This window comes from Heteronotia binoei, chromosome 21, assembly GCF_032191835.1.
Source record: "Heteronotia binoei isolate CCM8104 ecotype False Entrance Well chromosome 21, APGP_CSIRO_Hbin_v1, whole genome shotgun sequence".
Classification (NCBI taxonomy): Eukaryota; Metazoa; Chordata; class Lepidosauria; order Squamata; family Gekkonidae; genus Heteronotia; species Heteronotia binoei.
Genome location: NC_083243.1, coordinates 8476411 through 8502010, shown reverse-complemented (window position 1 = coordinate 8502010; position 25600 = coordinate 8476411). Strand labels below are relative to the sequence as shown.

Below are 25600 nucleotides of genomic sequence, written 5' to 3'. Positions count from 1 at the left end.
AGAATCTTTCGAGCTCAAGTGCCGTGTTCTACTGGAGAAAGTTTTTCTTCCAGACGTTTCGTTCTCAGCTGCAGAGAACATCCTCAGTGGCGTTGCAGCCGGAGCAGGCACTCTGACCTTCTTGGCTGCTGTGCATTGAGTGAGGCCAGGGCTGCTGGAGAGCTGCTATTTCTAGGCTGGAGGGGGTGTGGTGAGAGGGCAAACCACAAACCAATTGAAATTGCTGAGCAGTCATGTTAAAACAGATAGAAGGAAGTCCTTCTTCACCCAAAGGGTGATTAACACGTGGACTTCACTGCCACAGGAGGTGGCGGCGGATACAAGCATAGATAGCTTCAAGAGTGGATTGGATAAAAATATGGAGCAGAGGTCCATCAGTGGCTATTAGCCACAGTATATATATATGTATTCGTATATACACATATATTGGCCACTGTGTGACACAGAGTGTTGGACTGGATGGGCCATTGGCCTGATCCAACATGGCTTCTCTTATGTTCTTATGCTTACATGGTTGGAGCAGTTTCCCTATGAAGAAAGGTTAAAGTGCTTGAGGCTCTTTAGCTTGGAGAAATGATGACTGAGAGGTGACATGCTAGAGGTTGACAAGATTCTGCATGGGATAGAGATGGTAGAGAAAGAAGTACTTTTCTCCCTTTCTCACAATACGAGAACTCGTGCGCACTCCATGAAATTGCTGAACAGTCGGGTTAGAACAGATAAAAGGAAGTACTTCTTCACCCAAAGGGTGATTAACCCATGGAATTCACTGCCACAGGAGGTGGTGGCAGCTACACGCATAGATGGTTTCAAGAGGGGATTGGATCAACATCTGGAGCAGAGGTCCATCAGTGGCTATTAGCTGCAAGGTATAGATCAAGTGTGGCCAAACTTGCTTAATGTAAGAGCCACGTAGAATAAACATCAGATGTTTGAGAGCTGCAAGACAAGGAAAGGAAGGAAAGCAAATAGATGGGGATGGAGGGAGAGGTAGAAAAAAAGCAACTTTAGCTTTAAATGCATTCTCCAAGCTGCTGGTTGGCTTGGCTTAGAGAAGTGATTTAAAGAGACAAATGCCTTCTCTAAGACAGCCAATGGGGTGGTGGGGGCTTCAAGAGCCACACAATATGTGTGAAAGAGCCACATGTGGCTCCTGAGTCACAGTTTGGCCACCCCTGGTATAGATGGAATTCTCTGTCTGGGGCAGTGATGCTCTGTATTCTTGGTGCTTGGGAGGGGCAACAGTGGGAAGGCTTCTAGTGTCCTGGCCCTACTGATGAACCTCCTGATGGCACCTGGTTTTTTTGGGCCACTGTGTGACACAGAGTGTTGGACTGAACGGGCCATTGGCCTGATCCAACATGGCTTCTCTTATGTTCTTATGTGACACAGAGTGTTGGACTGGAGGGGCCACTGGCAAGATCCAACATGGCTTCTCTTATGTTCTTATGTGACACAGAGTGTTGGACTGGAGGGGCCATTGGCCTGATCCAACATGGCTTCTCTTATGTTCTTATGTGACACAGAGTGTTGGACTGAACGGGCCATTGGCCTGATCCAACATGGCTTCTCTTCTTATGTGACACAGAGTGTTGGACTGGAGGGGCCACTGGCCTGATCCAACATGGCTTCTCTTATGTTCTTATGTGACACAGAGTGTTGGACTGGAGGGGCCACTGGCCTGATCCAACATGGCTTCTCTTATGTTCTTATGTGACACAGAGTGTTGGACTGAATGGGCCATTGGCCTGATCCAACATGGCTTCTCTTCTTATGTGACACAGAGTGTTGGACTGGAGGGGCCACTGGCCTGATCCAACATGGCTTCTCTTATGTTCTTATGTGACACAGAGTGTTGGACTGAACGGGCCATTGGCCTGATCCAACATGGCTTCTCTTCTTATGTGACACAGAGTGTTGGACTGAACGGGCCATTGGCCTGATCCAACATGGCTTCTCTTATGTTCTTATGTGACACAGAGTGTTGGACTGGAGGGGCCACTGGCAAGATCCAACATGGCTTCTCTTATGTTCTTATGTGACACAGAGTGTTGGACTGGAGGGGCCATTGGCCTGATCCAACATGGCTTCTCTTATGTTCTTATGTGACACAGAGTGTTGGACTGAACGGGCCATTGGCCTGATCCAACATGGCTGCTCTTATGTTCTTATGTGACACAGAGTGTTGGACTGGAGGGGCCACTGGCCTGATCCAACATGGCTTCTCTTATGTTCTTATGTGACACAGCGTGTTGGACTGGAGGGGCCACTGGCCTGATCCAACATGGCTGCTCTTATGTTCTTATGTGACACAGAGTGTTGGACTGGAGGGGCCACTGGCCTGATCCAACATGGCTTCTCTTATGTTCTTAAGGGGAGAGATGCCATGACACTATGCACATCGGTGCTTCAGTTCTGGCAGCAGACAGAGATGTCTCCCCCTTTCTTCACTGTACAAATGGAAGCTCAGTCCCTGTCAGCGTGAAAACGAGGGCCACTCTAGGAGTAGAAGGAGTAACTGAAGGGGAAGGATGCAATTCCCAGCCAGGCCTTTGCCGCTGTTCCATTTCCCTGCCTTTAAAAGCCCGCTTGCCTCTTGATCTAATCACCCCACTCTTCCTCTGTGTTGTTTATGTCACGCTCCAGGCAGCTAAGTGCCAGTCAAACTGCTCTTTCCAAAGGGTAGGTCTTTTAAGCTCCATTAGGGTCTGATAAGCGCTGAGCTCTTACAGATACTCAGCCCCCCACCCCACGCCAGCCGCAAAAGCCACAGAAGGTCAAAAGGCGGAGAGCGCAAGGGCCCCTTCTGAGGTCACTTTGATTCATGAAAACAGCATTCACAGGACTGGAAAGGGGTCAGAACAGGGCTGGCAAAACTTGCTTCCTCTAAGAGCCACATTGAATAGATGACAGATGTTTTGAGCACCATAAGACATAAAAGTCAGATGAAGGGGGGGGAGGAAGAGAGGGAGGGGGAAAGGAAGGGAGGGAGGGGGAGGAAGAGAGGGAGGGAGGGAAGAAGGAAGGAAGGAAGGAAGGAAGGAAGGAAGGAAGGAAGGAAGGAAGGAAGGAAGGAAGGAAGGAAGGAAGGAAGGAAGGAAAGGAGGGAGGGAGGGAGGGAGGGAGGGAAGGAAGGAAGGAAGAAGGGAATAAGGCAGGAGAGAGGGAGGGAGGGAGGGAGGGAGGGAGGGAGGAAGGAAGGAAGGAAGGAAGGAAGGAAGGAAGGAAGGAAGGAAGGAAGGGAGGGAGGGAGGGGAGGGAGGGAGGGAGGGAGGGAGGAAGGAAGGAAGGAAGGAAGGAAGGAAGGAAGGAAGGAAGGAAGGGAGGGAGGGAGGGAGGGAGGGAGGGAGAGAGGGAGGAAGGGATAAGGAAGGGAGAGAGGGAGGGATGGAGGAAGGAAGGAAAAGGAAGGAAGGGAGGGAGAGAGGGAGTAAGAAAGAGAGGGAGGGAGAAAAGAAGGAAGGGAGGAGGAAGGGAGGGAGGTAGAAAAGACAGAAGGAAGGAAGGAAGGAAGGAAGGAAGGAAGGAAGGAAGGAAGGAAGGAAGGAAGGAAGGAAGGAAGGAAGGAAGGAAGGAAGGAAGGAGGGAGGGAGGGAGGAGGGAAGGAGAGAGGAAGAGAGGGAGTAAGAAAGGGAGGGAGGGAGAAAAGAAAGAAGGAAGGAAGGAAAAGGAAGGGAGGGAGGGAGGAAGAGCGGGAATAATAAAGGGAGGGAGGGAGAAAAGAAGGAAGGAACGAAAAGGAATCGAAGGAGGGAGGGAGGAAGGAAGGGAGTTAGGAAGGGAGGGAGGGAGAAAAGAAGGAAGGAAGGAAGGAAGGAAGGAAGGAAGGAAGGAAGGAAGGAAGGAAGGAAGGAAGGAAGGAAGGAAGGAAGGAAGGAAGAAGGAAGGAAGGAAGGAAGGAAGGTAAAGGAAGGAAGGAAGGTAGGTAAAGGAAGGAAGGGAGGGAGGGAGATGGGGAACGAGAGGTGTAAAGAAAACAACTTTAACTTTAAATACATTCTTCAAGCCACATATATATGAACATATGAAGCTGCCTTATACTGAATCAGACCCTCAGGGGTCCATCAAAGTCAGTCTTGTCTACTCAGACTGGCAGCAGCTCTTCAGGGCCTCAAGCTGAGGTTTTTCACGCCTACTTGCCTGGACCCTTTTTACTTGGAGATGCCGGGGATTGAACCTGGGACCCTTCTGCTTCCCAAGCAGATGCTCTACCACTGAGCCACCGTCCCTCCCCTGGCTGGCTTGGCTTGAAGAAGTTATTTAAAGAATCAAATGCCTTCTCCAAGCCAGCCAAGGAGATGATGGGGGCTTTGAGTGCCGCACAATGTGTGTGAAAGAGCCACATGTGGCTCCGAAGCCGCAGTTTGGCCACCCCTGGGTTAGAAAGATCCCCCCCCCCCCAACTGCAGCAGGAAGTCCGGCCCATGTACACAGCAGCAACCCACTGTGGGGAGAATAATTGGAATTGGGGTTTGGGTCCAACATCAAACCATCAGAACCATATTCATTTACTTTTGGACAGTAAAAGGCTTAAGCGGCAGTTTGGTCCTTTTCCTTGACCAACTACTAGAAATCTCCTGGCTCAGCCCCCCACCCCACCCCCTTCTCACTCTCAAACACGCACAGCCTGACGCCAACAGCAAAGGGAGGAGACATTCGCAGAATACCCAGGCCGGCCCCAAAATGCTTGACCAGGGGAAAAGAGTGCTCCTCTCTGTATGTTTGGAAAGATTAAAGACGTTACCGCAGCCACGTCACAAGCCAACTGTAGTCATCATGATGCAAATTCTGACTCCGTCAAAATGTGCGATTGCAATTTTAAAAAAGGCCAACGCCGCGCTGGGAATTGTTAGGAAGGGAATTGAAAACAAATCAGCCAGTATCATAATAAAGCCCCTGTATAAACCCGTGGCGCAGAGTGGTAAAGCTGCAGTACTGCAGTCTGAACTCTCTGCTCACGACCTGAGTTCGATCCCGGCGGAAGCTGGTTTTCGGGTAGCCGGCTCAGGCTGACTCAGCCTTCCATCCTTCCGACGTGGGGTAAAATGAGTCCCCAGCTTGCTGGAGGGAAAGTATAAATGACTGGGGAAGGCAAGGGCAAACCACCCCGTAAAAAGTCTGCCGTGAAAATCTTGTGAAGCGACGTCACCCCAGAGTCGGAAACGACTGCTGCTTGCAGAGGGGACTACCTTTACCGTTATAAATCCAGGAGCACTCACTGGAGAAGATCCCGATGCTAGGAAAGACAGAAGGCAAAAGAAGAAAGGGACGGCAAAAGAGGAGATGGCTGGACAGTGTTACTGATGTAACAAACACGAATTTGAGCAGACTTCGGAGGACGGTGGAAGACAGGAGGGCTTGGCGTGACTTGGCCCGTGGGGTCGCAAAAAGTCGGACTTGACTGTGCGAACTGAACAACAACGACGTAAATCGATAGTGCGGCCTCATTTGGAGTAGTGTGTACAATTGTTGGTCACAGCACCTCAAAAAAGATACGATAGCACTGGGAAAAAGTGCAGGAAAAGGGCAACTTAGAACGATTTCAAGGGTTGGGACGCTTTCCCTATGAAGAAAGGTTAAAACGCTTGGGGCTCTTTAGCTTGGAGAAACGTCGACTGCAGGGGTGACGTGATAGAGGTTGACAAGATGATGCACGGGAATAGAGCAGGTAGAGAAAAGTATTTTTCTCCCTTTCTCACAAGACGAGAACTCGGAGACTGAACCTGGGACCTTCTGCATGCCAAGCAGAGACTCTTCCTCTCCACAGAATCCCCCACAATCTTAGACGATGCCCTTGTAGCCAAGGAGTCATCGAAACGGTCCCTCATGTTCTTCTGGACTGCCCTTTCTACAGCAGCCCACGAGCAAGATACCTAGATGCACTGCTGTCCGACCATCAAGGCCTTTCTGACAATACCAAGGTCCGCTTTTTACTCCACGGGAAACACAACTTTGTCGCTACTCACGTTGCTTGCTTTTTACAGGTCGCGATCCAAATTAGAGAGGCTTTTTACTTCTGCGTAGCCCACAGCTATTTTATGTCATTTAACTTTTGTTGGACTTCAAGGTTTTATTATATTTTATACTGTTACTGTTGGTTTTAAACCACGCTGCATTCTTGATATAAATGCCAATAAAGGTCTAATGAATGAATGACTCTTCCTCTCAGCTACGGCCACCCCCTCGTGACCAGCCCAGGGTTACCCAGCCCAATACGAAGCTATAACCGCGACACCACACGAGCTCTCTCTTCATTCGCGTCCGTACCTTCCAAACGAGCGGCCACTTCTACGAAAGACTGCATCACGACCAGGGAGACGGCTTCCCCTACACCGAAAAAAACCCAGAATCGGCCATTATTCTGGAGCCACAAGACAAATTTCCCCATGAGTCAAATTTCTGGGCCAACAAAAACTGAATTTTGCCACTTGTATAAACTATTCACCGTGACCTAGACGGCCCTGGCTAGCCCCATCTTATCAGACCTCGGAAGCTAACCAGGGTCAGCCCTGGCTAGTACTTGGAAGCGGGGCTTCGCAATATTAGGCCGTGCCCATCCCCAATGTAGCCAATCCTCCTGGAGCTCACAGTAGGCCCTGTACGAGGAGCCCCTGGAAGCTCTTGGAGGATCAGTGGTGTCAAACTCATTTGTTATAAGATCTGACATAAATGAGGCTTTGTTGGGCCTTGTCAGGCCGGGCTGCTCTTTCCAAAGGTAGGTCTCTTAAGCTCCATTAGGGTCTGATAAGCGCTGAGCTCTTACAGATACTCAGCCCCCCACCCCACGCCAGCTGCAAAAGCCACAGAAGGTCAAAAGGCGGAGTGTGCAAGGGCCCCGTCTGAGGTCACTTTGATTCATGAAAACAACATTCACAGGTTTCAGGTTTTCACGGCTGGTAACAACATTAGGGTTTGTAGAATCTTTCGGACTCAAGTGCCGTGTTCTACTGGAGAAAGATTTTCTTCCAGACGTTTCGTTCTCGGCTGCGGAGAACATCCTCAGTGGCGTTGCAGCCGGAGCAGGCGCTCTGACCTTCTTGGTTGCTGTGCATTGAGTGAGGCCGGGGCTGCTGGAGAGCTGCTATTTCTAGGGCTGGAGGGGGTGTGGTGAAAGGGCAATAGGTTTGTGGATGTGCCCATTGTTTGGTGGGGCTTCCTGGAAGGGTAGTGATAAGGAAACTGGCTGTTGAATGTGACCATTGTTCTGTGTTAATTGCTGGGAGGGTTGGAAGGGGTGTGAAGAAAAGGAAGATGGTTGTTCTGTGCTGATTGTTCTGTGGAATGTGCTGGTTGTTCTGTGAATTTCTGCAATTTATAGTCTGTAGGGTGTTTTGCAGAGCTGGATACCAAGATTGGTGGATGGAAGAAGGCATTGTACTTGAAGGGCTGTCATATAGACAGTGGTGCGGAATTGTTTTCTGTGGCCCCGGAAGGTCGGACCAGAACCAACGGGCTGAAATTAAATCAAAGGAGTTTCCAGCTCAACATTAGGAAGAACTTCCGGACTGTTAGAGAGGTTCCTCAGTGGAACAGGCTTCCTCGGGAGGTGGTGGGCTCTCCTTCCTTGGGAGGTTTTTAGAAGACTGCAGATTTATACCTCACCCTTCTCTCTGAATCAGAAACTCAGAGCGGCTAACAATCTCCTATATCTTCTCCCCCCACCCACAACAGACACCCTGTGAGGTGGGTGGGGCTGAGAGAGCTTTCACAGAAACTGCCCTTTCAAGGACAACGCCTGCGATAGCTATGGCTTACCCAAGGGCATTCCAGCAGCTGTAAGTAGAGGAGTGGGGAATCAAACCTGGTTCTCCCAGATAAGAGTCCGCACACTTAACCACGACACCAAACTGGCTTTAAACAGAGGCTAGATGGCCATCTGACAGCAATGAGGATCCTGTGAATTTAGGGGGCAGTATTTGTACATTTCCTGCATTGTGCAGGAGGTTGGACTAGATGTCCCTGGAAGTCCCTTCCAACTCTATGATTCTAACAGACAGCTGTTTGTTATAAATTCACTCACAGCTGGCATAGAATAGAAGCACCAGGTAGTCGGAAGCAGCCAGGGTGGGGCTGAAGGAGGATTCGGTCAGGGTCTGGATGTGTCCCAGGGGGAGTTCGTGCTTCCTGTCTCTGACAACAGATTCCACCACCTGATCGTCTTGGATCTCTGCATGGGAAATAAAAACACTTCAGTACGCTTTTGTGGGAGAGGAGTCAGGAGTTACTGCCAACAGCAGACACAGCTTTCACCCCCAAAATCTTCTTGGTCTGACCATTAGAGCAGTTCCTCAGTGGAACAGGCTTCCTCGAGAGGTGGTGGGCTCTCCTTCTTTGGAGGTTTTGAAGCAGAGGCTAGAGGGCCATCTGACAGCAAGGCAGATCCTGTGAACTTAGGCAGTTCATGAGAAGGACGGCAGGAAGGGTTGTATCTGTGCATAGTTCTCGTAGCCCTTTCTTACATGCCCAGGGAAATGCCGTTCGCTGCTTTGGGGTCAGTTAGCAATATTTCTCCAGGCTAGTTTGGCCCGGCTGCTGGAGGTTTTTTGCCTTCTTCTAGGCATAAAGGAGGGGTCACTGTGTGTGGCGGGGGGGAGGCATCTCTGCATTTCCTGCATTGTTCAGGGGGCTGGACTAGACGACCCTGGAGGTCCCTTCCAATTCTGTGATTCTAAAAGGCTACTGGTCTAGGGTTACAAAGTCCCCCCCAGCCTCCAGTGGGGGACTTGTTTCGCACGCGCAGCATGATGATGTCACCCATGAGTGATGTCATCGCGTTGTTAACGTCACATGCCGGTCGCTCTAGGCATTTCCGGTGAAACTCTATGGTTTCCCTGGACACTCTAGCATTTTGGGAGGGAAAAACTCTATGGTACCGGGGGCTTGGCAGTCCTATTCTGGGCTAGCTTCTCCTCTGAAACTACCAACAGGCAATGGCACTAGAAGCCCTCACCTATTCCTGAAAGGAACCACATTCTTTAGGCCAGGAGTCCTCTCGGCCCCCACCAAGTGTTTCTAGGAAGTGGGCAGATCACTGAAGATTTGATTGGCTGTGCAGATTTTGTTTCTGATGTTGCTACAGCATCAGCTGCCACTAGGGTTGCCAAGTCCAATTTAAGAAATATCTGGGGACTTTGGGGGTGGAGCCAGGAGACTTTGGGGGAGGAGCCAGGAGACATTGGGGTGGAGCCAAGATCAAGGCTGTGACAAGCATAATTGAACTCCAAAGGGAGTTCTGGCCATCACATTTAAAGGGGCGGCATACCTTTTCAATGCCTTCCTTCCATAGGAAGTAATGAAGGATAGGGGCACCTTCTTTTGGGGCTCATAGAATTGGACCCCCTGGTCCAATCTTTTTGAAACTTGGGGGATATTTTGGGGAGAGGCACTAGACGCTGTACTGAAAATTTGGTGCCTCTACCTCAAAAAACAGCCCCCCCAAGAGCCCCAGATACCCGCGGATCAATTTTCCATGATTTTCTATGGGAATAAATCTCCATAGGGAATAATAGAGTTCCCAGCAGACATTCCCCTCCCCTCCCCCCGCTTTCTGACGACCCTGAAGCGGGGGGAGGGCCTCCAAACCGGGGGATCCCCTGCCCCCACCTGGGGATTGGCAACCCTAGCTGCCACCACAGCGCAAGCATCTCTACACTGTGGGACTGAAGTTAAGCTGCGGCAGCCATTTTGTGGCTGGCTCTGCCTCCTGCGGCAGCCATTTTGCGGCAGCCATTTTGTTGTTGCGCCCACCACGCCGTGTCAGAATTCCAAATGAGCCCACAGGTTCGAAAAAAGATGGAAACTCCTGCCATAAACTTGACGATAATTCGAGGGCTGCAGAGGGAAGCGGTTGCTATGGTTACCTTGCTCATAACTTTCACCAGCTTCCTCTTCTTCCTCCTCCTCCTCCTCATACTCTGGGATCGGGTGGCTCTGTTTATCGCTTTCCACCAGCGCTAGGATTTCATCTGTGTCCTTCAAGACCAAGTACTTCACACCCTGCAGAAACAAAGGAGGACAGGCTGAATTTCTACCCGGGCGGATTTCCAGATTGGTGGGGTGGGATTAGGGGTTCTCATTGGCACCTCAGTGTTGAACGGAACCAGGGGAGGGACGGTGGCTCAGTGGTAGAGCATCTGCTTGGGAAGCAGAAGGTCCCAGGTTCAATCCCTGGCATCTCCAAAAAAGGGTCCAGGCAAATAGGTGTGAAAAAACCTCAGCTTGAGACCCTGGAGAGCCGCTGCCAGTCTGAGAAGACAATACTGACTTTGATGGACCCAGGGTCTGATTCAGTATAAGGCAGCTTTATATGTTTGGGAGGGATGGTGGCTCAGGGTAGAGCATCTGCTTGGGAAGCAGAAGGTCCCAGGTTCAATCCCTGGCATCTCCAAAAAAGGGTCCAGGCAAATAGGTGTGAAAAAACCTCAGCTTGAGACCCTGGAGAGCCGCTGCCAGTCTGAGAAGACAATACTAACTTTGATGGACCCAGGGTCTGATTCAGTAGAAGGCAGCTTCATATGTTCATGGGGAGGGATGGGGGCTCAGTGGTAGAGCATCTGCTTGGGAAGCAGAAGGTCCCAGGTTCAATCCCTGGCATCTCCAAAAAAGGGTCCAGGCCAATAGGTGTGAAAAAACCTCAGCTTGAGACCCTGGAGAGCCATGGATGGGGCTGTGACTCAGTGGCAGAGCATCTGCTTGGGAAGCAGAAAGTCCCAGGTTCAATCCCCGGCATCTCCAAAAAAGGGTCCAGGCAAATAGGTGTGAAAAAACCTCAGCTTGAGACCCTGGAGAGCCGCTGCCAGTCTGAGAAGACAATACTGACTTTGATGGACCAAAGGTCTGATTCAGTAGAAGGCAGCTTCATATGTTCATATGCTTCATATGTTCACAGAATGGAAAGGTTGTTCTAGCATCCAGGCATATTAGTAGTGGCACTGACCTTTAAAGCCCTTTATGGTCGGGGCCTGCCTATCTACGGGACCGCCTTTCTCCACCTGTTCCCCAGAGAGCACTGCGTTCAGGGACACAAAACCTGCTGTCCATCCCTGGGCCAAAAGAGGCCAAACTGTGTTCCACACGGGCTAGGGCCTTCTCGGTGGCAGCACCAGAGATGTGGAACGCCCTCCCGGAGGCCGTAAGGGCCCTGTGGGATCTTTCTCAATTCCGCACGGCCTGCAAAACGGAATTACTTCAGCAGGCTTTCAGCACCTAACCGGGAGAGGACTGCCACCCTACACCGCTGAGGAGTTACGACCGTTACAGGATCACTATCAGAAAGGAAAGATCCCGTCTATATCGCCGTTGTACAGCGCCGTAAAATGTTTCGAAACGTTTGAAACGTAACTGTATTTCATTGGTTTAAAATTGTAATGATATATTTGAACTGACTGTTAGCCGCCCTGAGTCCGCTTGCAGAGAGGGCGGGATAGAAATCGAAAGTAATGAATAAATGAAATTCGCCACACCCCTCTCCTCAGAATGGTGTTTGTCGGCAATCCCAAGAGCGCATGACCCCAACAGGACAGCAATCGCACTGGTTACTGGTCTGCTCTCACAGGCAATTCAAGGTGTTCCTTTTCACCAGGGCTTTTTTCCCTATGAGGCCACGCCCCCCTGATGTAGCCTATCCTCCAAGAGCTTACCGGGCTCCTCGTGCAGGGTCTACTGTCAGCTCCAGGAGGATGGGCTACATCAGGGGGGTGCGGCCTAATATACAAAGGAGTCCCTGCGCCAAAGCCCCGGATTTGACCTTTAAAGCCCTAAATGGCATAAGACTGGAACCATCTACCCCCATTTGTTCTTGCTTGCGAATTAAGGTCACAGCAAGAGACCCTCCTGACCGTTTTCCCCCAAATGAACGCAGTTCCGGCTGGCTGGGCATCACGGAATGAGGCCGAATATGCAAATGCATTCCTGCTGGCCTTTTTCTACAAAAAGCCCTGTGTGAAACAACAGTGAGGCCTAATATGAAAAAAAACTGGTCCCCCCAATCAAAGAAACTTGTCTAGTGGGTGCATGAGAGGGGGCCTTTTTGGTGGTAGCCCCGCATTTACAGAACAACCTCCCAAAGGAGGTGTGCCTGGCCTATCTCTCTTTTTAATCTTTAGGAGGCAGCTGAAGATGGTTTTATTTAGGATTGCATTTGCTGTTGAAGACGCAGCTGCGCTGGGCAGGGCATATTTCTAGGATGGAAAACCACCGCCTTCCCAAGATTGCTCTGTATGGCGAACTTTCCACCGGCCATCGAAATAGAGGGGCACCAAAGAAGAGGTACAAGGACTCCTTGAAGAAATCCCTTGGCACCTGTCGCATCAACCATCACCAGTGGTCTGACCTAGCCTCAGATCGCAAAGCATGGAGGCACACCATCCACCAGGCTGTCTCTTCCTTTGAGAACGCACGCATAGCTGGTCTTGAGGACAAAAGGAGATTGAGGAAGAATCGCACTGCTACAGCACCAACCCCAAATCAGACTGCAGCCACTGTGGCCGGACCTGCCTGTCCCGCATTGGTCTTGTCAGCCACCAGCGAGCCTGCAGCAGACGTGGACTACTGCACCCTTCTTAAATCTTCGTTCGCGAAGTCAAGCCGAGAGAGAGAGAGAGCATTTGACCGATGTAAGTTTTTATTTATTAACGGTCCTAACTGGAGTTCTTAAGTTGTGACTTTTTACGTTGCTTCTTTTAACTGTTGTTTTATTTATATGGTTCTTACTGTTTTTTATAACCATTTGGCATGCGCCGTAAGCTGCCTTCAAGTTCCGCCAGTTAAAACAGAGGTGTTGAACTCATTCGTTGGGAGGCCCAGATCTGACATAAATGGGATTTTGTGGGACCAGGCCGTGCATCTGATAAAATCTAATGCCAGGTAGTGGAAAATATATTATTTACTTATTTATTACTTTAATCTTATATCCCGCCCTCTCCGCGAGCGGACTCAGGGCAGCTGACAGTCAATTCAAAAAACATTTACCATTGTAGTTTAAAACAATAAAACAACAATTTAAAATACATTTTAAGTGGATGTTCAGTCTCGGTATAGGCTCTCTTCTGGCAGTGATCCTATAGCGATCGTAGTTTCTCAGCAGTGTAGGGTGGCAGTCCTCTGCCAGTTTAGGTGTTGAAGGCCTGCCGAAATAGTTCAGTTTTGCAGGCCCTGTGGAATTGAGAAAGATCCTGCAGGGCCCTTACAGCCTCCAGGGGAGGCATTCCACGTTTCTGGTGCTGCCACAGAGAAGGCCTTGGCCCGTGTGGAACACAGCCTGTCCTCCCTTGGTCTGGGGACAGATCGTAAGTTTTGCGTCCCTGAACACAGCGTTCTCTGGGGAACATATGGGGAAAGGCGGTCCCATAGATAGGCAGGCCCTCGACCATATAAACTTTATAAAGGATACAGAGAAGCACAATAAAGGTATTATTTTTACTTAAAGTACAAACATGCTTCGAACTCTTTGCAATGTTTTGTTTAAAAATGGAAAGGTGGGAGAATTAGTGGGATTTAGCAATGCAATTTTTAAAACAAAGCATCAAGAAAAAGCACACAATGTAAACCAAAAACATAAAATGCTCTGGGCTTAGGAAAACATGAAACGGCTGGGCAATGCAAGCTTCTTCCCCTGTCCCCAGGTCTACTCAGATTGGCAACGGCTCTCCAGTGTAATATTCTCCCTTCGGCTGTGGGCTCCCAGGTTAGCGTACTCCGTAGGCACCGGTTCTCAGGTCCTTTCATCAGAGACATGCTGGCTCAGAGTAACAACGCTTTATTCACAAGGTCACACAACACCAGCAAAGAAAAAGAATCTCACTGGTCATATAAAGACTGAAAAGTGAAACTGAGCTCCACTCCCATTGAAATATGCCGCAGCACAGACAAAGCTGCAAGGAAAACATGGAATGGATTTCCCATTAAGGTCTGTCCCAGAGTAGCCTGTCTAGGCACAGATAACTTAATGGAAAGTCCATTCCACATTTTCTTTGCAGCGCTACAAGCTCAGCATTGCCTCCTTCTTCAGACTGCAAAGACAATGAAGGAGGAGCTGCGAACTTCGGCAGCCTTGGAGCTTCAAAAGGTAAGGACAAGAGGGGGAAGGGAGGAGATAAGAGCCCGGTGGGTCTGATGAAGAAGCCTGCAGATTTATACCCTGCACTTCTCTCTGAATCAGAGACTCAGAGCAGCTTACAATCTCCTATATCTTCTCTCCCCACAACACACATCCTGTGAGGTGGGTGGGGCTGAGAGGGCTCTCACAGCAGCTGCCCTTCAAGGACAACCTCTGCCAGAGCTATGGCTGACCCAAGGCCATGCCAGCAGCTGCAAGTGGAGGAGTGGGGAATCAAACCCGGTTCTCCCAGATAAGAGAGCTCTGGCTGACCCAAGGCCATTCCAGCAGTTCCAAGTGGAGGAGGGGGGAATCAAACCCGGTTCTCCCAGATAAGAGTCCACGCACTTCACCACTACACTGGCTCTCTGAAAGTCCTGGGCCCACAGGCCGGACATTCAACACCCCTGAGTTAAAACAAAAGATGTAACAGTCTTAGAGCACAACAATGACTAACCTCAGCTGCTGTCTTGATGGCCACATTATACCGGAGAAGGAAGTCCAAGCCTGCAGCACCCCTTTCGAGACAGAAATCAGATGTTATGATTCACACAACTGTCCCTTACCTCAGACTTCTAGGTAAACCCGTGACTCCACTGTACTGCTTAAGAACATAAGAGAAGCCATGTTGGATCAGGCCAATGGCCGATCCAGTCCAACACTCTGTGTCACATAAGAACATAACAGAAGCCATGTTGGGTCAGGCCAATGGCCCCTCCAGTCCAACACTCTGTGTCACATAAGAACATAAGAGAAACCATGTTAGATCAGGCCAATGGCCCCTCCAGTCCAACACTCTGTGTCACATAAGAACATAAGAGAAGCCATGTTGGATCAGGCCAATGGCCGATCCAGTCCAATACTCTGTGTCACATAAGAACATAACAGAAGCCATGTTGGATCAGGCCAATGGCCCATCCAGTCCAACACTCTGTGTCACAGAAGAACATAAGAGAAGCCATGTTGGATCAGGCCAATGGCCCCTCCAGTCCAACACTCTGTGTCACATAAGAACATAAGAGAAGCCATGTTGGATCAGGCCAATGGCCCCTCCAGTCCAACACTCTGTGTCACATAAGAACATAAGAGAAGCCATGTTGGATCAGGCCAGTGGCCCATCCAGTCCAACACTCTGTGTCACATAAGAACATAAGAGAAGCCATGTTGGATCAGGCCAGTGGCCCATCCAGTCCAACACTCTGTGTCACATAAGAACATAAGAGAAGCCATGTTGGATCAGGCCAGTGGCCCATCCAGTCCAACACTCTGTGTCACAGAAGAACATAAGAGAAGCCATGTTGGATCAGGCCAATGGCCCCTCCAGTCCAACACTCTGTGTCACATAAGAACATAAGAGAAGCCATGTTGGATCAGGCCAATGGCCCATCCAGTCCAACACTCTGTGTCACATAAGAACATAAGAGAAGCCATGTTGGATCAGGCCAGTGGCCCATCCAGTCCAACACTCTGTGTCACATAAGAACATAAGAGAAGCCATGTTGGATCAGGCCAGTGGCCCATCCAGTCCAACACTCTGTGTCACATAAGAACATAAGAGAAGCCATGTTGGATCAGGCCAGTGGCCCATCCAGTCCAACACTCTGTGTCACATAAAAACATAAGAGAAGCCATGTTGGATCAGGCCAGTGGCCCATCCAGTCCAACACTCTGTGTCACATAAGAACATAAGAGAAGCCATGTTGGATCAGGCCAATGGCCCATTCTGCCCAACATTCTGTGTCACAAAGTGGCCAACCCCCTCCCCCCCCCCCACAAGTGCCATCAGGAGGTTCACAAGTGGGTCTAGAAGCCCCACAAGTGGGTCTAGAAGCCAGTTTGGTGTAGTGGTTAAGTGTGCGGACTCTTATCTGGGAGAACCGGGTTTGATTCCCCACTCCTCCACTTGCACCTGCTGGAATGGCCTTGGGTCAGCCATAGCTCTGGCAGAGGTTGTCCTTGAAAGGGCAGCTGCTGGGAGAGCCCTCTCCAGCCCCACCCACCTCACAGGGTGTTTGTTGTGGGGGGAAGGTAAAGGAGATTGTGAGCCGCTCTGAGACTCTTCGGAGTGGAGGGCGGGATATAAATCCAATATCTTCTTCTTCTTCTTCTTCCACTTTGCCCCCCTCAAGCACCAAGAATACAGAGCATCACTGTCCCAAACAGTTCCAATAATACGTTGTCGCCAATAGCCACTGATGGACCTCTGCTCTATACTTTTAAGGCAGCCTTCATACAAACCAATGCTCCTGTTTTCAAAAAAAATTAAATTGTTGCACAGGAAAAAAAAAGGCAGGGCTGAAGTTGTACCAACGGCTGAACTATGGCCTTTGGCTGTACTATTGGACTTATGGTCTTCTTATCTTCATCTGTATGTATTACGTTTATGAGATATCCTAAATCCGTTGTGTTTAATTTGATATGTTTTATTTATCGTTATGGCTATGTTCTAATGTTGTGAGCCGCCCTGAGCCTGCTTTGCAGGAGAGGTTGCAAATTAAATGAAATTAAAAGCTGTTGACTACTTTACACAGAGGAGGATTAAACGTGTGGAGTTCGTTGCCATAGAATGCTGGGACGGCCACAGGCACGGACAGCTTTGAAAGGGGATTAGATAGATTCATGGAGGAGAAGTCTTTCAGTGGCTACCAACCATGGTGACTGAGGGGAACCTCCACGTTGAGGGACTCAACCTCTGAATCCCAGAACCAGGAGGCAACATCAGGGGAAAGCCTCAGTCTCTCTGACCAGTTGTTGGCCCTCCAGAGGAACTGGTCGACTGGACTAGATGGACCCTCACTGGTCTGATTAGTGGGGCTTTCTTACAAAGGCCTGGGCCTCTATGCCATGCTGCTGGCCCTCCAGAGGAACTGGTTGACCAGAGTGTGAGATGGGATGCTGGACTGGGTAGAGCACTGGTCTGATCCTGCAGGATTCTGGTGATGTTCTTATCAGGGGATGGGCCTCATCCTCTCTGCCCCGTTGTTGGCCCTCCAAAGGAACTGATTGGCCATTGTGTGAGGCAGGATGCTGGACTAGATGGACCCTCACTGGTCTGATCCAGCAGGGCTCTCCTGATGTTCTTATGAAGGCCTCGGCCTCTCTGCCCTGTTGTTGGCCGTCCAGAGGAACTGGGTGGCCCCTGTGTGAGACAGGAGGCTGGACTAGTTGGACCCTCACTGGTCTGATCCAGCAGGGCTCTTCTGATGTTCTTAGGAAGGCCTCGGCCTCTCTGCCCTGTTGTTGGCCGTCCAGAGGAACTGGGTGGCCCCTGTGTGAGACAGGAGGCTGGACTAGATGGATCCTTACTGGTCTGATCCAGCAGGGCTCTTCTGATGTTCTTAGGAAGGCCTCGGCCTCTCTGCCCTGTTGTTGGCCGTCCAGAGGAACTGGGTGGCCCCTGTGTGAGACAGGAGCCTGGACTAGATGGATCCTTACTGGTCTGATCCAGCAGGGCTCTTCTGATGTTCTTAGGAAGGCCTCAGCCTCTCTGCCCTGTTGCTGGCCGTCCAGAGGAACTGGGTGGTCCCTGTGTGAGACAGGAGGCTGGACTAGATGGATCCTTACTGGTCTGATCCAGCAGGGCTCTTCTGATGTTCTTAGGAAGGCCTCGGCCTCTCTGCCCTGTTGTTGGCCGTCCAGAGGAACTGGGTGGCCCCTGTGTGAGACAGGAGCCTGGACTAGATGGATCCTTACTGGTCTGATCCAGCAGGGCTCTTCTGATGTTCTTAGGAAGGCCTCAGCCTCTCTGCCCTGTTGTTGGCCGTCCAGAGGAACTGGCTGGCCTCTGTGTGAGACAGGAGGCTGGACTAGATGGACCCTCACTGGTCTGATCCAGCAGGGCTCTTCTGACGTTCTTAGGAAGGCCTCAGCCTCTCTGCCCTGTTGTGGGCCCCTCAGAGGAATTGGTTGGCCTCTGTGTGAGACAGGAGGCTGGGCTAGATGGACCCTCACTGGTCTGATCCAGCAGGGCTCTTCTTATAAAGGCCAGGGGTGGCCAAATTGTGGCTCTTTCACACATACTGTGTGGCTTTTGAAGCTCCTGCCACCCCATCAGCTGGCATGCAGAAGGCATGTGTCTCTTTAAATCACTTCAGAGAATGCATTTAAAGTCACTTTCTTTTCACCTCTCCCTCCCTCCCTCCCTTTCCCCCACCCATTTGCCTGCCTTCCTTGTGGCTCTCAAACATCTGATGTTTATTTTATGTGGCTCTTATAATTAAGCAAGTTTGGCCACCTCTGCTCTCTGCCCTGTTGTTGGCCCTCCAGAGGAACTGGCTGGCCCCTGTGTGAGAGAAGATGCTGGATTAGATGGACCCTCACTGGTCTGATCCAGCAGGGCTCTTCTGATGTTCTTATTAAGGCCTCAGCCTCTCTGCCCTGCTGTTGGCCTTCCAGAGGAACTGGGTGGTCACTGTGTGAGGCAGGAGGCTGGACTAGATGGACCCTCACTGGTCAGATTCAGCTGGGCTCTTCTTATGAAGGCCTTGGCCTCTCTCCCGTTGATGGCTCTTCTGAGGAACTGGTTGGCCATTGTGCGAAACAGGATGCTGGACTAGATGCACCCTCACTGGTCTGATCCAGCAGGGCTCTTCTGATGTTCTTATGAAGGTCTCAGCTTCCATGCCCTGTTGTTGGCCCTCCAGAGGAACTGGCTGGCCAATGTGTGAGACAGGATGCTGGACTGGATGGACTCACTGGTCTGATCCAGCAGGGCTCTTCTGATGTTTTTATGAAGGCCTTGGCCTCCATGCCCTGTTGTTGGCCCTCTAGAGGAACTGGTTGGCCACTATGTGGGACAGGATGCTGGATTAGATGGACCCTCACTGGTCTGATCTCCCAGGGCTCTTCTGGTGTTCTTATGAAGGCCTCAGCCTCTCTGCCCTGTTGTTGGCCCTCCAGAGGAACTGGTGGCCACTGTGTGAGGCAGGATGCTGGACTAGATGGGCCCTCACTGGCCTGATCCAGCCGGGCTCTTCTTATGTTCTTCTCACACTGAGGAGATTTATAGGCCACTTCTACAGAGATGTGCTTGAGGCAACTAACCAAGTAAAAACAAACCATAAAAGTATAAGACATAAAACCATAAAGAACAACAATAAGACAATAGAAAAGATATAAAACCGTAAGGGTCACAAACAATACGGCTAGAATCTAACAGCAGTAGTCATAAAACAGCAGGCATGTAAATTTTTTAAAAAAGAGCTGCGCAGGGTTTTTAAATGAAGAAGGTTGGCTGTAGAAGGCAATAGCCAGCCACTGTGAGGCCTTTCCTCTTTCACAGCTAGGATTTCATTTAATTCCCCCCAGTGGGGAACCCACAGTGGCTTCTGTCATTTTTCTCTCATCCTCAGAACAATCCCATGAGTCAGTTGGTCACCTTTACTTGCATGTACAAACACCACAAATAGCGGTTTAACAGAGAGGAGTACAAACCCAACATAACCAAGACAAAAATCATCCTACAAAAGTTCATGCGCTATTTAAACACCCCCCGAACTTTAGAGTGCAGAAACTTCTGGAAATTAAAGGGGCTCTTACCTGCTCGTGTGTTTAACAACTCAACTTTGAAGTCACTCACAGCTAGGGCTGAGGAGGAGGAAGAGAAGGAGAAGAAGATGATGATATTGGATTTATATCCCCAGCCCTCCACTCCTCAGAGTCTCAGAGCGGATCAAAATCTCCTCTACCTTCTTCCTCCACAGCAGACACCCAGTGAGGTGGTTGGGGCACTCCTCCACTTGCAGCTGCTGGAATGGCCTTGGGTCAGCTGTAGCTCTCACAGAGCTGTCTGTGAAAGGGCAGCTTCTAAGAGAGCTCTCTCAGCCCCACCCACCTCACAGGGTGTCTGGGGGAGGAAGGGAAAGGAGACTGTAAGCCACTTTGAGACTCTGAGATTCAGAGGCGAGGGCAGGAAATAAATCCAACATCATCCTCATCATCTTCTTCCTTCTCCTCCTCCTTATCCAAGGAGGTGTTGACAGGCATCTCTTGCCTTGAAAACCCCAGAGCATCGCTTTTAAGTCAGCTGTGACTAACAGCGCTGTCCAAGACCACCTGGGAAATGGCCACACAGCGCCATCTGGTGGCACCTGCTTCAAGTCAGCTGTGACTAACAGCGCTGTCCAAGACCACCTGGGAAATGGTAGCACAGCGCCATCTGGTGGCACCTGCCATAAGACAACCATCCTTCAACTGAGTCCCAATTTTACAAGGGCCCACACTGTCCTTTCCCCTATCTTAAGTGGGCAACACCCTTGGGACTGGTTATGTTGACAGCCTTTGGCTGCCCAAGGTCTTCGAGTGAGCTTCACAACTAAGTGGGAAATTGAACCCAGCCTCCCCCATTCCCCGGGTTCACTTTGTAGCAGGAGCTCCTTTGCATATTAGGCATGATGCAGCCAATCCTCCAGGGCCTAGTGTAAGCTCTTAGAGGACTGGCTACATCAGGGAGGTGTGGCCTAATATGCAAAGGAGCTCCTGCTACAAAGTCAGCCCTGCCCGTTTCTAATCTGACACTACGGCCGAAGCACTTTATCATCCCCCCACCTGTATAAATCGATGGTGCGGTCTCATTTGAAATACTGTGTGCAATTCTGGCCACCGCACCTCAAAAAGGATATTATAGCATCAGAAAAAGTCCAGAGAAGGGCTGGAGCACTCTCCCTATGAAGAAAGGTTAAAATGCTTGGGGCTCTTTAGCTTGGAGGAACGTCGACTGCGGGGTGACATGATAGAGGTTGACAAGATAATGCATGGGATGGAGAAAGGAGAGAAAGAGGTACTTTTCTCCCTTTCTCACAATACAAGAACTCGTGGGCATTCAATGAAATTGCTGAGCAGTTGGGTTAGAACGGATAGAAGGAAGTACTTCTTCACCCAAAGGGGGATTAACATGTGGAATTCACTGCCACAGGAGGTGGTGGCGGCCACAAGCATAGCCACCTTCAAGAGGGGGTTAGATAAAAATATGGAGCACAGGTCCATCAGTGGCTATTAGCCACAGTGTGTGTGTGTGTGTATATATAGAGAGAGAGTGTTGGACTGGAGGGGCCACTGGCCTGATCCAACATGGCTTCTCTTATGCTCTTATCCTCTCCCTTTCCACCTTGAATCGCTCCTCTCACCTTGACAAAAGGACCACCCCCGCTTTCCCCAGCAACCTCCAGGCCACGAATTCAGCTGTCCGTCTGTCTTCCTCCAGCGTTTCTTTCTGGGTGAGGATGAAGAGCAGCGGAAGGCCAAGCTGGAGGTGGACGGTCGAAACCTTCTCTGGATCCGCCATGAACTCCATCTGGAGAAGAGAAAAGGAAATGCCAATGCAAGCTCCCTTAGTTTAACTGGTTAAAACCAGGGGTGGCCAAACTGTGGCTCGGGAGCCACGTGGGGCTCTTTCACACATATTGTGCGGCTCTTGAAGCCCCTGCCACCCCATCAGCTGGCATGGAGAAGGCATTTGTCTCTTACAAATCGCTTCTCCAAGCCAAGCCAGCCATGATTCAGAGAGTAAATTTAAAGTCACTTTCTTTTCACCTCTCCCTCCCTCTCCCCCACCCATTTGCCTGCCTTCCTTGTGGCTCTCAAACATCTGACATTCAAGTCTTGTGGTTCTCAGACATCTGAGGTTTATTTTATGTGGCTCTTACGTTAAGCAACTTTGGCCGCCCCTGCTTTATGCCCTGTTGTTGGCCCTCCAGAGGAACTGGTTGGCCCGTGTGTGAGAGAAGATGCTGGACTAGATGGACCCTCACTGGTCTGATCCAGCAGGGCTCTTCTGATGTTTTAATGAAGGCCTCGGCCTCTCTACCCTGTTGTTGGCTCTCCAGAGGAACTGGCTGGCTCGTGTGAGAGAAGGTGCTGGACTAGATGGACCTTCACTGGTCTGATCCAGCAGGGGTCTTCTGATGTTCTTATGAAGGCCTCGGTCTCTCTGCCCTGTTTCAGGCCCTCCAGAGGAACTGGGTGGCCTCTGTGTGAGAGAAGATGCTGGACTAGATGGACCTTCACTGGTCTGATGCAGCAGGGCTCTTCTGATGTTCTTTTGAAGGCCTCAGCCTCCATGCCCTGTTGTTGGCCCTCCAGAGGAACTGGGTGGCCCCTGTGTGAGGCAGGATGCTGGACTAGATGGATCCTTACTGGTCTGATACAGTAGGGCTCTTCTGGCAGCTTGGATAGTGCATTTTAAATTAAAGTTGCTCTTTCCACCTCTCCTCCACCATCTATTTGCCTCCCCCACTCCCTCCTCCCTCCGTCCTTCTTTCTTTGCGCCTCTCAAACATCTGACATTCATGTCTTGCAGTTCTCAAACATTTTATGTTTATTTTATGTGGCTCTTACATTAAGCAAGTTTGGCCATCTCTGGTTAAAACCCAAGGATGGCTGCCAGCACACGCGATCTAGCTGGTCTTAAGTGGACCAAAACGAGCAATCCTGGGTGCTTTTACACACACTAAACAATGTGCTTTGAATCCACTTTCCAACTGAATTTTGCTGTGTTGAAATGGCAAAACCCACTTGCAAATAAAACAAAGTTGGCGTTTAATAGAGCAATTAACAGAGTGCATTTTATCAAAGATTTCAGGTTTTCACGGCTGGCATCATCATTAGGGTTTGTGGAATCTTTCGGGCTCAAGTGCCGTGTTCTACTGGAGAAAGTTTTTCTTCCAGACGTTTCGTTCTCAGAGTGCATTTTACCACCTTTCGCACCATCATTCTCCAATTCCTACAGGTTTATTATCTTTGCGGTTTTCCCACACAACCTATACTAGCCAGACCAAACTGTTATTCTTTCACTTGGTTAATTTCACTACCTTCCCACTGGATTCTAACTTGATACTATTTTGCATGCTTAGCCCTACCCGCAAGCTGTATGTAGCACTGCTCACAGTAGATACCCCATTTCGTTGTCTGAGGAAGTGTGCTTTGAGCACACTTACATTCTCAATAAAACTTTGTCGGTCGTAAAAATGCAAATGGACAACTTTCTTCTATTGCTTCCAGGGCCTGGCACCCTAGCAGGAATAGCAAAAGCACAAAGCTCACGGCTCAATACTGCAAACATTGAATATATTTATACACACATAAAAAAGTGACTTATCAAAAATACAACTATATGTGCACACGTGGTTGCACAATAATCACGCTGACCCGAAACAAAACAGTCAGTTCATAATGCCGCTCCGCTTGCAAAATGCGCAGCTTTCCGTAATGTAAAGAGCAGGTGCTCTATTTTTACTCCTACGTTCATGTGGAGTCCAGTGCGGCGAGATGAAGTCTTGTGTTTTAACAATTTATTAATAACATATGGTTACAATATTTAATTGTCTCTTTTCTATACTAACCCATATGATATTTCAACCCCCCCTCCCTCCAATATTTGACTTCCCTGAAGTTATTAATTTAAATTCAATTATAAGGTACCACTAACCAATCAAAGTTCAATACTTTTCTTTTCTCATTAATACTAAAAAATTGTCCAATATCTTTTTGCATTCCACTCTGTCTCCATATATCCTTTAAATTTCTTCCACTCCTTTTTGAATATATCTAAATCATAGTCTCTTAAAAGTTTTAATTAATTTGTCCATCTCACTCCATGATAAAACTTTCACAATCCAATCCCATTTCTCTGGTATTTTTCCCTGTTTCCACAGCTGCGCATACAATGTCCTAGCAGCTGAGAGCAAATACCAAATTAACGTCCTGTCTTCCTTTGGAAATTTTTCTAATTGTAATCCAAGCAAAAAAGTCTCTGCAGTTTTCTTAAAATCATAACCCAACATTTTTGGAGATTTCTTGTTGTATCATCTTCCAAAACTCTTTTGCTTTTTCACAAGTCCACCACATATGAAAGAAAGAACCTTTGTGTTTTCTACATTTCCAACATCTATCCGACCTCTTTTTGCTCGCGGCGAGATGAAGTCTTGTAGATGATCAATATATTCCAAATGTCCCAAACTTGGAAACCCCAAGTGCAACGGTGGACTGGTAAATGAACCATTTCCCAGTGATACAACTAACAAGTGATACCATCACAACAGCTTTTCGAATCAATGTAGCAGTTGCTACACTGTTATGATTGAGAGCCAGTTTGGTGTAGTGGTTAAGTGTGCAGACTCTTATCTGGGAGAACTAGGTTTGATTCCCCACTCCTCCACTCGCAGCTGCTGGAATGGCCTTGGGTCAGCCAGAGCTCTCTTATCCGGGAGAACCGGATTTGATTCCCCACTCCTCACTCGCAGTTGCTGGAATGGCCTTGGGTCAGCCAGAGCTCTCTTATCCGCAAGAACCAGGTTTGATTCCCCACTCCTCCACTTGCAGCTGCTGGAATGGCCTTGGGTCAGCCAGAGCTCTCTTATTTATTTATTTTTTTTATTTATCTGGGATTTATATCCCGCCCTTCCCACCGAGTCCAGGAGAACCGGGTTTGATTCCCCACTCCTGCACTTGCAACTGCTGGGATGGCCTTGGGTCAGCTATAGCTCTTACAGAGCTGTCCTTGAAAGGGCAGCTGCTGTGAGAGCCCTCTCCAGCCCCACCCACCTCACAGGGTGTCTGTTGTGGGGGAGGAAGGGAAAGGAGATTGTAGGCTGCTCTGAGACTCTATCCTTGAAAGGGCAGCTGCTGGGAGAGCCCTTTCCAGCCCCACCCACCTCACGGGGTGTCTGTTGTGGGGGAGGAAGGGAAAGGAGATTGTGAGCCTCTCTGAGACTCTTCAGAGTGGAGGGCGGGATATAAATCAAGTATCTTCTTCATCATCATCATTTGTTAGTCCCAACTTATCTTATCAGCACCTGACGAAGCATTCTGGGAGATGTTTCGTTCACCGGTCCACCTGGGGTTTCCAAGTTTGGGACATTTGGAATATATTGATCTACTTCATCTCACCACACTGGACTCCACATGAGCGTAGGAGTAGAAAGAGAGCACCTGCTCTTTACATTACGTAAAGCTGCGCATTTTGCAAGCGGAGCGGCATTATGAACTGACTGTTTTGGTTCGGGTCAGCGTTATTATTGTGCAACCGTGCGTGCATATATAGTTGCATTTTTGATAAGTCACTTTTTATGTGTGTATAAATATATTCAATATTTGCAGTATTGAGCCGTGAGCTTTGTGCTTTTGCTATTATGGCCTACACAGCAGGAAAAGTGTGCAATGTCACGGACAAAATACTAGACTAGGGCTGGAAACCTGGGTTCAAATCTTGAAAGTTTACCGGGGAACCTCGGGCAGCAGAACTCCACACACCAGCCCTGGATGAGGAAAGGTAGGATAAAAAGGTAAGCAGACAGAGAGAAGAGGCAAGCCACCTGAGGGGCCTATCTGAACAAATACAGGGGTTTGTTTCCTGTTCAAAATGGCGAACCAAGCCAGACTTCGGTTGCTGTCAGGTGATCCAGTCTGTTTGAGGCAGGCCTCTCCTCACCATCTGTCCTAGCCAGTTTGGTGTAGTGGTTAAGTGTGTGGACTCTTATCTGGGAGAACTGGGTTTGATTCCCCACTCCT

The 25600-nt window shown here is 49.5% G+C and overlaps 1 protein-coding gene across 1 annotated transcript in view; it reads right to left on the bottom strand.

Annotated features, from left to right (window-relative positions):
* TXNDC16 (thioredoxin domain containing 16) overlaps positions 1 to 25600 on the bottom strand; it is a 79544-nt gene that overhangs the window by 30480 nt on the left and 23464 nt on the right. Inside the window, exons 8-12 of the mRNA XM_060262847.1 lie at positions 21220 to 21386; positions 14553 to 14613; positions 9861 to 9996; positions 8021 to 8167; positions 6268 to 6327 (exon numbers count right to left, since the gene is read on the bottom strand). Coding sequence (XP_060118830.1) covers positions 6268 to 6327; positions 8021 to 8167; positions 9861 to 9996; positions 14553 to 14613; positions 21220 to 21386 — 571 coding nt within the window. The remainder of the gene's footprint in view (positions 1 to 6267; positions 6328 to 8020; positions 8168 to 9860; positions 9997 to 14552; positions 14614 to 21219; positions 21387 to 25600) is intronic.